The sequence below is a fragment of the Carlito syrichta genome, unplaced genomic scaffold (assembly GCF_000164805.1).
Source record: "Carlito syrichta isolate Samal-C Ts95f unplaced genomic scaffold, Tarsius_syrichta-2.0.1 Scaffold183193, whole genome shotgun sequence".
NCBI lineage: Eukaryota > Metazoa > Chordata > Mammalia > Primates > Tarsiidae > Carlito > Carlito syrichta.
Window position 1 is genome coordinate 30,290 of NW_007127289.1, and position 14,523 is coordinate 44,812.

Genomic DNA, 14,523 nt, shown 5'->3' on the forward strand with positions numbered 1-14,523 from the left:
AAGAGATAGCAAAGCTTCCCACCCACAATCCTGTTTCAAAATAAAACAAATCCAGAGCCTGGATCAGGGAAGAATAGAGGGCTGAGCAAACATCAGAAGTGGAATAAAGAAAATTTAAGCAGAAAACTGATTGCCATTCACATAAATCATGCCATTTAATAAACTTGAAAATACCAATTACATAATTTAGGCATTTTTTAACCCATATTATTCAGGTAAGCCTTAAGAAACAAAAACTTACCAAATTGTATGATAGCATCATGGGACTTCATTTATTTTAAATGAGCCAAGTTACAGATTAGATATATCTAAACAATTTTTAGTAAACTAATATTTTACAAATACTATAAAATTTTAATTATTTTAGTTTTAATACATGAATTAGTAAGTGGTTTTTATAAAGTATTCATATTGTCTATTTCCCTAATGTGGTTCAAGAGTGGTATCAGTAATAGCTCTATGAATGATGTAAACAGGAAAGGAAGATGGTGCCAAAGAGATTTGGAAAAGACCATGTTTTGAGAAATTCTGACCAAAAAAAGAGAGGCTTTCAAAAAAATTAAATATACTTTATTCTTCAGTTAAAGCAGCTTACAAAAAAATAATAATTACAAAACAGAGATTACAAGACTCAGAATCGCTAGCAAAGAATACAAAAATTAAGATACAATTTTGCTTTATATCTAAAAATCACCTTGCCTTAGAAAAACTATAGCATGGTAGACTCAGAACAGGCAAGTAAACTCAAAAATAGAATGAGTATATAGCGCTTACGGCCTAGTAGAAGAACACTTTAGTTCATCAGATTTTTCTTCACTGATCCTCAGTTTTGAGAGGTATTTCTCACAGGCTCTTTCTATGAAAGGTGTTGAGCAACATAATGGATCTTGTCTTTGAAAGCAGTTTTATTAAAAAGAAAAAAGCTAAAAGCTTCAACATGAAATTGTAACTTTGTAAAGACCAGATGCTGAGATTTTCTGGTGATCAAATTTAATACAGGGATAAAGCTTAAAAAGGTTCAAAGAGTACAAAGTTTATATTTGTTTTCCAGTCTTGTTTTTCCCTTGTGAATATGTCTTAGCCCAGCTTTTGACAGAAGCAGAAGGGGCTTAACCCTAAATGGGGTTAAAATCAAGGGTTTAGACCAGGGTAAGTTTGAAAGAGGATTAGAAGGTGATATAAAAGGGGGTTACAAAGTTAATCCTAAACTAGAAACCTACTGTGCAATTAAAAAACCAATTATCTTTATTGATATAAAGTCCATTGTGTATTATTAAAATGAAAAACTAAATTCTAATGTTTTACCTAAGTGGTACATTGATGATTATTTGTTCACATGTGCTAATGTTTGTCTGGGGTAGATATATTTTCATATTTTTGCAGTATGGTCAATTAAGTATGCTTGTGAATGGGAGCTAGAGATTTTTTTGTGTGTTAAATGTTATTAAACTAATTTTTTTGCCAACAAGCTTTGCCTTAAGAGGCAGACAAACATTCTTTGTAAAAAGCTAAGAGGAAGCAATGGAATAATGAAGCTTTAGAAATATTATAAATACACAACCACTATTTAGCAGGAGATTAGGCTTATTTGAATGGCTATAATACAAAGTGAAAGAGATAGACAGCATAACCATAGAGAAAATGTTACTCTGACCTTGTGGAAACGTTAGAGTAGGGTTAACTGGAAACAGAGGGTGAAACCACTTCAAGTGGCTACAGTATACACTCTAATAATTAATCCAATGATCAATGGAACCTTGCTTAACATAATTTTTAAGGCACAAAAAAGCAGTTCATCAACAATAGCAACAGAAACATTAGCAACAAACATTTTGTAGTAAGAAGAGCAGCCTCTGTACTACAATAAGCAGAAGGTTAATTCTAGAAGTACTGAGCCAGAAGCCAGACGGGAGATAATGAAGAAAAGGATCCTTCAGGGACAATTAGCATGACATATATTTGGCTAAGTGATTCGATTCTAGGGAGGAGTATGTTTTTAAATAATTCTTCAAGTCCTATAATAAGAGGTCTTTAAACCTACCTATGCTAATGGTTAATAGTGTGTCTATTCATTTTTCTTCAATTTAATTTTTGTTGTTTTCTAAAATACCAAAGTAATTCTCCTTCAAATAATATTGGGTAAACATAAAGGACCCAAAAAAAAGGCAACTAAATAAGGCATCAGGAAGCAAAAGAATAGTGCCTAATCAAGATCTTCTTTAAATAAAAGTTGGCACACAAATAGGGCAACTACCCAAGTGGGCCTATGTAGTCTCTGACCATCGTCTGGGTGAGTTAAGATGTTTAAGTAGAACTGTATTACCTGAGAAGAGAAAAAAAGCAAAGGGTGGGAAAGTAGGGTCAGAGGAAATGTTTTACAACAAATTATAAAAATGATTTCTTAAGCCGGGCTCGGTGCTCAGCCTGTAATCCCGCGCCTTGGGAGGCTGAGGTGAGTGGATTGCCTGAGCCTGCGGGTTCGAGACCCGCCTGGGCAGCGAGACCTCATCTCTACAATAAATCAAAAAATCAGCCGGGCGTGGTAGCGCATGCCTGTAATTCCGGCTACTTGGAAGGCTGAGGTGGAAGGATCACCGGAGCCCAGCAGGTCGGGGCTGCGGTGACCGGGAGCAGCCACTGTACTCCAGTCTGGGTGACAGAGTGAGACTCCAACTCAAAAAAAAAAAACGATTTATTTATACCCAACATTTTTGGAAAAATAATCTACATTCATCTTCTCTATTTCCTCAATTCAAATTCACTTCTCCATTCACTATAATTTATCTTCTGCCTCCATTATTTATTGAAATTGGTTTCATTAAGATTATCAGAGTAGTTTCTAGTAGTATAATTTCTGGAGTTTCTAGTCCAATAACCTTTTTTTAGTCTTCATCTTACTAACCCCTGTATAACATTTGATACTGGTGAAGTTTCTTTCTACTAGGCTTCTGTGACCAACACAATTCTCTCCTTTCTTGTTTCTGCTTTATTAGACTGCTGACTCCTACCTTCTTCCCTTAAATGTAGATGTTGGTCAAGAATCTATCCTCATTACTTCCTCTATCTTATTCAGTTTAGATTCTCTTTTTTGCATGATCTTATCTGCACTCATGTCTCAACTATCACATACACACTGGGATTCTCAAATCAAACTCTCTAGCAGAGATCTCTAACTTGCACTCCACTAACATTCATGTGAGGATCACCCAGGAAAATAAAACTCAAGAAAACCGAAATCTCTCTCAAAATTTCTCCCATACTTCTTGTACTCAAAAAACCTAAACCTTGCCTGCATTCTCTGGGTTAAGAAAATTCCCATCACTGATAACTCTATCACTAATCTTGAGATCTTATTCTTTCCTTTCCCCTTCAAGACCAATGTGTTATGCAGACCTCACCTCTTTTGAAATATATTCTAAATATCTTCTGTATATAGTCACCTCACAACATCCACAAGGGGTTGGTACCAGGACACCCCTCTCTGTCTCCACTCCTTTCACTTTCCCACCTCCCCATACCAAAATCCAAAGATGTTCTCAAATCCCTGATATAAAATGGTGTCGTATTTTCATCTAACCTGTGCACATCTACACATATATTCTAAATCTTCTCTAGCTTACTTGTCATACCTAATTCAATAAAATGCTATGTATATAGTTGTCATACTGTACACTCTTTTTATTGTATTATTTTATTGTAGTATTCTTATTTTTAATTTTTTAGTAGTTTTCCAAATAGTTTCAATTTCCTGTCAGTAGAATCCACATGTGAAACCCACAGATATAGAGGGCTGGCTGTACATCCTCTCCAACCTTAATGGCAATCAGAGTCATCAAACAGAAAAAAACGATAGAAAAGTAAACAAATTTAAGAGCTAGTTCTTTGGAGAAGAAAATAAACTACTGACTTATCTAAACAACCAAAAAATGGCATAAGTAATCAACAAAATAAAGTTGGGAAAGAACTAACAATATACTTCATTTAAAAGAAATCAAGAGGCTCTCTCTACTGTGTGCACACACACACACACATACACACACACACGTGTCAGATAAGGCATTATTCACAGTGAATGCTATCAAATCTTTATGGAAGAGATCATACTTATGCTTGTTGAGTTTTCAAATTTGTCTGATGAAGCAGGCAAATCAATTAGATTCAAGTGTGATAAAGCATGAAAAAAACAGCAAATAATCTCACTGACAAACACAAATAAATATTTTGGAAAAAATATATTAAGGATATATTACCAGGTGCCATACTAGCAGAGTAAAGATTATACAACAAAGTGTGATTTATCCAAGAAACTCAAAAAAGTTAAATTAGGAAATATAATAATATAATTTTCCACAGTAAGTCAAAACTTTTAAAATCATAATATCCATATATACAGAAAAAATTAATAAAATTTAACATAATTTTTAAATACCCTAAATAGAAAAAAAGTTTATTTTCTTAACCTGGTAAGGAGATCACACCAAAAGACAGAATCATGTTTGATGTTGACACACCAGAAACAGCAGCATCAAATTCAAGAGCAAGATAAAGATCCACTAGTGCAAAACATTTCTGAAAGTACCAAAGGACATAATTTGACTGAAAAAAAAAAAGATAAAAATCAGGGGAAAAAGACAAATCATTTTTGCTAATATGTAACTATATAGGCAGAAAACAAGTACACAGACTGGAAATCCATTAGAGTCCTCACTGAAGTACTCTAATGTGGTACTTTGAAGTGGCTGATTACAGAAATAACTAAGTAGCTTACTTTTCCTTGAACAGTTGAGTTTTACTTTTTCCATTGGAACAGTAGAGGATGACAAGCATCTATGCCAGCTGTAGGTGGGGGTGAAAGTAAGCTGTCACAGTAGCCAAGACCAGGGTTTTGGAAGGTATCCATGAGTGGGGATGAGCCCGTGCAGAATCTCAGAGACCAAAGGAGTAAAGAGAGCAATCATGTGAGAGGAAAGGGAGAAAGGATGTAGGTTAGGGTGGAGATGGGGTAGTAGTGAATATAGAAAATAGATTAAATACTGGGAAACTAATCAAAAGTCTTATAGACAAGTTAATGGGAGAAAGCTTTCTCATTTCAGAGATGGGAGTTACACATACCGAACAGGAAAAGACCAGAATGAGCCCCATAGTATTACATTGGAATTGGAGAAATTGGTGTAAACTCATGATTTTCAATATATATAAACAGATATACAAACAAACATAAATGTAAACTTATATTCCCTAGATCTGTCTACTGAGAGGGCCTGGGAGTAGTGACATCCTAAAAAAAATGAACGCACAGAGCACCCAGATATTGAGTTCTATTGTGCATTAAAATGAACCAGGGCTCTTCGGGGAAATGGACCATTCCTGGGATTAGACATAAAAAGTACAAAATGATCCTGAAAAACCTTATTGTACCAAGAAGCAAGGAAATACTCAAATCAACTTGAAGAGGCTCTCAGGAGCCAAATTGTGAACAATTTGAACATCAGAATATATTATGATAGTAATTCATTAAAATCCTTTGAGTAAAATAGAAAGTCCAGTGTTTAGACATTTATTTTTAATTTAACATTTCATGGGAAACAGGATATTTATATGCCTTGCAATATATCTACGCAAAAGTATTAATTACACAATGGAAAAGAGTAAAATTACAGCAGAGAAGCTCTCAATATATTACCTTAATCAATTATTAACTGAGTATTATCAAGAGTGGGACAAATTGAAACCAAACATCCCCTAAAAATATGGAAGGAGAACATGGAATCACTCCTGTGATATTTCTGCTAAAGATGTCTATTTGAATCTAATCATGAGGAAACATCAGAAAAACAAATTGAAAGATATTCTACAAAATAATTGTTTTTAATCTCTCAATATCAAGGTCATGAAAGTCAAGGAAAACTGAGAAACTCTCCCAGACTGAATGAAACTGAAAAGACAAAACAGTAATGGAGTCTAAGGTTTAGCTTATGGTAATGGATCAGTGTTAATCTACTGATTGCGATGTACTATCCAGACATGGACTCTTTTCCCCCTATACCTGACTTCCTTCTGCTTCCTCCCCCAGGGAATGCCCTTGGCCAAGGCTGGTCACTGAAGATTATGCATATTCTCAGTAATGAGTCACAGAGTGGCAGATGATCAGGCAAAATAGCAAGCAATGTAGGCATCACACTTAATCAATGTAATCATAAGCACCATATAGCAATTTGAATAATTAACTGACTTGATTATAAAATTGATTGCTGTGCTGCCCTAGAGGCAAATATTTCTTCACCGACCAGCCACCATCAGCATCTCTCGTAAGTTTTAAGAAACTACTGTCATTTCCTGTTGCACCTTCGGATGACTTTTTTGGATCTTTTATACTGAACTTACAACATCTGTAAGATTATGATAGTTTAAATTTTTTAAAATTTAATGTTTTTTATAATAAACTGACTTTTACAGTTGGAAAATGTGAGAAAACTATATCATTCATAATAGAAAGAAAAAAAAAGATAAAATGCCCAGTGACAAATTGTATTTAGTGGCATAAAAAAGACATGTAAACTGGAAGTAGGAAAATTGGATATTGTAAAGATAAGCATTTTTTAATAGGAAGATCCAATAGCATAAAATATTAATTCTGTATAAATTAATATAAATATATTGGGAAAAGTATTAAATGGCAGTCTTATTTCAGTATTCTAAACCCAAATAAAATCCAGATACATCAAAAATATTTAATGAACTCTACATTGAAAAAACAAAACTATATAAGTACTAAAAAAAAATACTGAGGGAATTATTTTTAAACCTTGGCACAGGGAAAGATTGTCTAAGCAAGATCAAGAGAGGATATTAAAAACTACACACCCATTCTAAAACTTCATATTACACAAGGACCATAATGACAAAAGACAAATATAAACTGTGAAAAATATTTGCAAAATATATGGAAAGAGGCTAATTTCTTTTGTAAACAAAAAATCCTTTCAAATAAAGGAAAAAATAAATTTCAATAAATGGTCAGGGACCATAATTATGCTGTTTATATAAATACAAATGGACACAAATATGTGAAAGGAGACTGAACCTCACTTTTAAAGAAATGCAAACTTAAATAGCAAGATTACTATTTCAACTAATTTATTGAAAAATCTGTGTTATATAATACACAAAAATAAAAATATAAAATAGATATTGCCTATACTGTTGATGGGACTAGAAATTAGTACAACTCATTTGAAGGACAATGTGTCAGTATCAAAATCTAAAATGCACACATCCTTTGGCCTGAGAGTTCTAGTAATGCACTGGCTACCAACACTAAAAAAAGCTATGGACAGGACGTTTATTTGACCTTAACAGCGAAACTAACTGGAAATAAATTTCCATTGTATGAGTCAAGATCCAGCAGTCAATTTAATGTCAGTCTGTTTAATGCAGAAAATTGGTATACAGAACTGTTAACCAAGTATTAGAAACTGAAGCAACAAAAAAGGAATGTGAGTGCTCACCCAGGAGGCAATATTTTTGCTGATAAACCAAAGAGAAAAGAATGAATAGTGAAACACAGAAGTTTGGAACAAAGGCCCTAGGAATCTGGGATCTGACCTGTGAGAACAGGACACCAGCAGATGGCGCCAGGTCTCTGAGGACGTGCAGTAGGGCTATTTCTAGGAATAGTGACACATTTCTGGGGAGACTGCCCAGAAAAAGAAGACAAATACCAAAACCAAACAAACAAAACAACAGCAAAACACTTTCCTTAACTTTCATTTTCCTTCTGTTCTTTCTCTAATACCACTATTGACAAATCCTAACAGGAAGCCAGCTGGTTTTCTGGGGAGTGGGAAGGTGTGGAGAAAGCAAAAACAACTGTGGTTTGCATAATCCCAGGGCTGGCATCATAAAGTAGAATACGGGAGATTAAACTTGAAGATTAGACACAATATCATAATAACTGGTGCACCACTTAGTTGGGTTTTGGTATATTCAAACAATGCAATATAACATGGTCACTAAAATGGAAATTGTGCTAACATGAAAAGATTTTGATAGTATACAATACTGTTAAGTGAAAAATAAAGTTATAAAATAAAGTAATAAGATATTTTACCATTAGTACTAAAAAAATGATATCTCATGTTCATGGATTAGAAATATTGTTAGCGATCTTACTACTTAAAGCAATCTACAGATTTAGTGCAATCCCTACCAAAATTCCAATTTTATTTTTCACAGAAATAAAAATAAAATCTAAAATTTATATGGAACCACAAAAGACTCTGAGCCACCCAAACCAATCTCAAGTAAAAAAATTTTTTAAGGCTACAGATATCACACCCTCTAATTTCAAAATATATTATAAGGCTATTGGAATCAAAACATGGCACTTGCATAAAAGCAGATACATTGACAGGACAGAATAAAAAGCCCAAGCAAAAAATAAAATAAAATAAAGGGCATTTTTAGTCAATTGATTTTTGGCAAAGGTGCCAAAAGCACATAATGGGGAAAAAGTCTCTTTAATAAATGCTGTTGAGAAAACTAAATGTCCAAATGTAGAAGAATGAAATTGGGCCAATTATATACAAAACTGATTTTGTATATAAGATCACATTGTATACAAAAATCAGCCAAAAATGGAGTCCCAAAGGTACATGTGTATAAGGTCTCTTATATAAGCTTAAAGGCATTGAAAGTAATTGGGGAAATACAGAAAAAGAACTAAGAAAGTTCAACGATATGAAAGTGATTGCTTTACCCAAGAAAGTTCAGAAGATCTCTTTATGGAGATTAAAGTAATTGACTTAGAAGAACTGAAATGATAAGAACAAATAGAGGAAGATAGAAGGGCACCTCAAAGACAGGAAACATGAGCTAAAGCACAAGTGAAGATTATGAGGGTACAATTCAAAGAATAATTTTCTCCTCAGCATGGAAACTCTCCAGCTCTATTTTCTAGGGGCCAGATTAAGGTAGAGCATTAACTGTATTGCAAGGCAACATTGTTTATGGTAGCAATGATCTCTGATGAGTTGCATCTGGACTAGAAGGAACTATAGAGGATTTACAAATACTTGATGGGGAGCCATTGAAATGGGCTTTGCTGAAAACCTTGACTCTTATAACTGAGAGGTTCTTTGCAGGAAACCTATAAGCAGTGCGTATGAAATTTTTATAAAAGGCATTGACTTATGAAGCTTTTAAGCCAAAGCAATTCAGCACCTGCCCTATATGACTCTCATTACCTTGAACCTGAGCTACCACTTGGGCAGCCAAAGAGGGTTGTATGGGTTGCTAACTAAGCAGCTGACAAATTCTCCCACAGAAGGGAAACCCCTGACACTGCCCTTCTGGAAGGCTGTAGTTTTAACCTTTATGTGTGCTGAGTGTGGCCACCTGTGTGTTTTAATTAAACATAGGAAGTCTCCCTGTACCCTGATCAGTATTGGCAGTTTAGCTGTAGTGGAAAGTTTTGTTTTTGGACTTGTAAGATCTAGAACATAAGAGACACATTTTAGCCTCATCATGAAAAACTGCCAGATTGTGGAAAATAGTTGAAAAACTGCCAGACTGTGGAAAATAGTGGGTAATCTAAGTGTTGGAGGAGAGTAGAACCTGACAGGTTTTGAGTGGAGTTAATATCATTTTTTTTAATCATCCTATCAAACAAGTAATCTAGTTCATTATATATGTTAGAAGAAAGACTAGCGATCAGTTCAGTGAAAGGTGACGGAAGACCAATTTAGATGGCTGAATGACTGATAACACAGTATTAACAGAGGACTAATTTCTGAGATAGACAGGATAGAGTAGTAGCCTAAGACTGAGAGGGGCCCTAACCTGACATCTGGTGGTAAGATCTGACTTGCAATCCATTGCAATTCACTTTTTCCAGTTTCTTGCCTGAACTCCCAGGTACCATCCAGCTCAAGTTTCAGCTCCCGTAACTTTATTTCTAAAGACCACTCAAGATGGTCTGACAGAAAGTACAAGTACATTGAGATATCAGTTGTAAGAAAAAAGAAGAAGAAATGTTTGTTTTCAATAAAATAACCATCTTTTCTCCTTGGGATTTTTTTTTTAAGTGACTTACACTGAAAATATAGAGAAATAAATTCCTAATGCTTCTTGTCCTAAATTACATGACGGCATTGCCAATTATACAAACACACAAAAAATACGCATTCAAATGTTTTTTCCTTTTATTTTTTTCTTGGAATTTTCATTCTAATTTCTTTTAGTGTCCTTTAAAAAAAAACCTTTTAAAAAATAGATTGTATGCTTTTCTGTTTGTCTCATCCACTAACAAGTCTCCCTTATTCTTACCTGCACTCCTAGGATTTGACTGGTTTAAAACTTTAAAATGGAGCAATATTTACTTTTTCAAATAAATACATATTTGAAACTCCTTTAATCTTGGGATACTCAAGAACTGAAAACTCTCAAATTATAGAAAATGCCCTTGATGACTTAGAAATGATGGCACAGTCTTTTCGGATTTTCAACAAATGTACACCATAAATTGAAAAAGAGCATAGAAAAACATTCACTTAAGAGTACTATCTTGCTTCTAAATTTCTTAAAGTGTCTCTGATCTTCTTTTGAATGCTCTTTTATTCCCCTTCTATATCCTCATGTATTGGAACAAGTAAAATGAACCTACAAATGTTTTATAAACTTAAAACACTTTTGGTACTGAAAAACCACAAAAAAATTCTAGCTCTTAGATCAACTGGTAGACAGGATGTAAAGTGTATTTTTAAACTCATCCTTTCTCAGAAGGACAAGCCTAATTAAGCGTGAAGAAAATAGGGGTACAGCATACTAACCCAAACAAAGGGAGCTGATTGGACCATATTCCTAATCAAAAGCCAAATGGTGAAGGATAGCCTCCCGCCTTCCATTAGCAATTTTTAAGACATTGTTTTCTTCTCTCTTTAGGAAATCAACTTATTGTGATAATGGGTCATGTGTGTACTTAGACCAGATGTTATTTCACTCAGGTGGCAAAACTGTGCACTTAACTAACAGTAAGTTTTTTGAAAATAATTCTCATCCAGAATAAAAAGTGGTACAACATGTTTGCTTTTGAGAACACGCATCCCTTCCCTAGAGTTAGCAAGCTGTGAAGAATGCTGAGACACAAGTCAAAGATACTACAGAGGGAGAAAACTTGAAAATTTCAAAGAAAAAAAAATTTTAAATAAGCACTAAACTGACTCAAGAAGTTTAACTGCTTGAAGTGTCTGTGTCTGAATTTCAAAGTCAGTGACACAGCACTGAAGGAGTTTTCAAAGACATGTGATATGTTGCCTCCCATAAATCAATATCAGCTAAGTAGTCAAATGGATAATGAATTTCAAGGTAGTCAGTAAGGGGAAAACTGGAATGCTGCTGGTTTTAGTGTTGTTGTGAGTAGAGAGAGTTCATTTACACAGATGATATTATGAGATGCATCTACCATTTGACATCTGTGTATAAAACCTAAGCCTCAATGTCCTTAAGTATAAAATGGAACATGTATGAGTTTTCTATTGCTGCTGTGACAAATTACCACAGCCTTAGTGGCTTACAACAACAAAAATGGGCAACCCTCTCAGGTCCCCTCCCACTATGGGAGCTTTTCTGTCCTCTTAATAAATCCTGCTTTCTCACAAGAAAAAAAATAATAAAACAAAAATGTATTATCTTTCAGTTCTGGAAATCAGAAGTCTGAAACTGGTTTCAAGGCTAAAATCAAGTTATCAGCAGGACTTCATTCCTTCTGCAGGCTCAAGGGGAGAATCGTGGGGGTTTTTTTGTTTGCTTTTGCTTTTTTGCCTTCCCCAGCTTCAAAAGACTGCCTTCATTCCTTGGCTTGTGTACTCCTTTGATCTTCAAAACCAGAAATGGACAGTTGAGTTTTTCTCACATTTCATAATTCTGACTGACTCCTCTGCCTCCCTCTTTCACCTATAAGGGCCATTATGATTATGGTAGGCATTTGGATAATCCAGGATATTCTCACCATCTCGAGATCAGCTGATTAGCTGCCTTAATTCCATCTGTAGCCTCAATCCCCGCCCCCTTGCCATATAGCATAACATATTCACAGATTTTAGGGGTTAGGGCAAGAACATCACTGGGGGCCGTTATTCTTCCCTCCATAGACATAGACTTTTCATGAGAAATAAATGAAATAACATAATATGCAAAATGCTTATACACTGCCTAGAAATCATTCAATAAACATTATTCATATTTAAATACAAAGGTGGATTTGAGCCCTTAAATCTGTCTTAAAACTAACTAAATCCAAGTTAAACAAGGATGTTTAAAATGACTGGATTTTCTTCTTGGGTACTTAACTGAGCATTCCTATTTATGCCCATTACATTTTAAACCATTCCCGTGTATAACTCCTTGGTAATCAGGTTCAGTCATTTTATAGATTGAAAGTATCCACCACACATATGCTTTAATGAGGTCATTGTTTCAGCAGTGACCATTAGAGTTTGCTAAGGGAAATTGTTCACTTGCTACAGTTAGCACAAAGACACAGTTATTAAGCAAGCAGGACACGTCTACAAAGAGATGTCAAAAACATAGAACATCAAGTAGGAACCTCTAAAGAGAACATTGGGAGCTCCGCTGCTTTCCATTACGCTCTATTCAATTCTGAGATCTAAATTGCTGCTGATTTTTCATCTTTTAATCACTTCACAGAAGTTAAGTGTCCTTGGGAAGCACTACAGTGGTAGCACATATCTCATCTCATTGATTCTAAATTAATTTGATCTTTTAACTCCCAGCTATTGAGTTTTCTGGGCTGCTAAAAAAAAAAAAATCATATTAGGGTGATAGGACTTCTTTTTTCTTTTTCACAAATAAAATCTGAACAGCAGAATCTGTGGTTTGGGACAAAATTACATTTAATACTTATTTCCACTCAAATAGAAATATAAAACTTTGGCCACATGCAAGAATTTTTCACAATAATAACAAGAATATATAAAAGTAATATATGCCAGAACTAATCTGGTTTGATATGAGGACTTTGTCTAACACTGTGGGACGTAAGTATACTCCTTCAAAGGGTATCAACTGCTGCCTGAGATACTTTTTTCCCTGGGGACTATGAACATTAATTTGTAAAAATTCATTTAGAAGAGTTATAGCTTATAGAAGGGTAAAAGGATAGATTGGTTGGTTTCTACAAATCAATACTATAAATCTCCCCAGTGAATAATAAGATAATAGAGTTAATACTGTATTGAGTTGAAAAGGGTCATGAGTATTATTACCTTTGTTATCTAATTTTGTTTTAAATTTCAGCTAATAGTAGGACTCATACATATTGCTAGTCAGTATTATGGTGTTCAAATAATAGATCTATGAATTTGATGGCTATAACAAGTGTTTACAGTCTTGAGAAAATATTCTGAGTTTAACTACATAAAATAGGAAAATATTGTCAGTTGTGTAAACTTCAAAATATTTAATTCTACATTTATAATTCATATGATAAGTTAAATAATAGAAATAAAAATTAAATGGGAGTAAATTTCACAGTCAGAACAATGAGAATCATCTTTCTTTTCCTTGCCAATTTGAAATGAGAATTCTCCTAGTGAAAACTAAATATTAATTATCCCACTAAGGGTAGTAAGTAAGACCAACTCTGAGTAGGGACTAGAAGATCTTCTGGAAACAAGGATCAGTCAGTAGGCTATGTGACCTCTCTGAGCCTTTTTCTCTTCTCTTTAAAAGTATTTCAATGTCTATGAAGTTATGAGTTCACAAAGATTCTCATTATGCAAATAAAAACTATTTGAGACCTAGAGAATTGAAAAAACTTCAAGCAGACAAAGCAGGATTTACACATCTGTATTCTTTCCATTCTCCAATATTGTTAGTAAGATTCCCAATGTCCCTACCAATTCTGAAATGTCCCATTTTTATATGTCACTGAAAACAGTGACAAATGATTGAGACTCTTGAAGTATTTCACACCCACCTGGTACATTGCGAAGTGGAGGAGGAGGCACGTTGTTAATAACTGTCATCTGAGATAAAAGAGCTGCTGGAAGAGACGATATAGGCATCTTGAAGGCTCAAAGGCAGCTGACGAGAGGATACTTGAGGGGTAAGTGATCACTCTTTTCCTTTAGGTTCATAAAGCAGAACCCTCAAGGTACTCTCTGATAGGGTGAATCCTACAGAATCTTCTTGTTCACAGTTCTTATCCATTGTTTGTTCAGCATTTCCAAGAATGAATTTGAAACCAGGAACAACTATACTATATTTGAGTCCAGTGGAATTTATGATAGATTTTGTGAACTACAGGGAGTAGTAGGAATGAACAAGGAAGGTGTAATTTACAAGACAGCAGAATAAACAACATTCATGATTCTAGGTTAAATGAAAAAAGAATGTGCTTCATTGATCTTTCATAGTCCAGAGACCTTTCCCTGCCTGGAAAATAAGTACTTTAGTTTCACCATCCCACCCCCTGCTTTTTTTTTTAACAGCAGTAACAGGAAT

General features: G+C 34.4%; 1 protein-coding gene across 1 annotated transcript in view; it reads right to left on the bottom strand.

Annotated features, from left to right (window-relative positions):
* The window catches only part of LOC103252937 (cyclic nucleotide-binding domain-containing protein 1-like), a 35,000-nt gene extending 20,841 nt beyond the window's left edge, over nt 1-14,159 (bottom strand). The window contains exon 1 of the mRNA XM_008051520.1: nt 13,997-14,159. Coding sequence (XP_008049711.1) covers nt 13,997-14,084 — 88 coding nt within the window. The 5' untranslated portion in view covers nt 14,085-14,159. The remainder of the gene's footprint in view (nt 1-13,996) is intronic.
* Between the last annotated feature and the right edge of the window lie 364 nt (nt 14,160-14,523).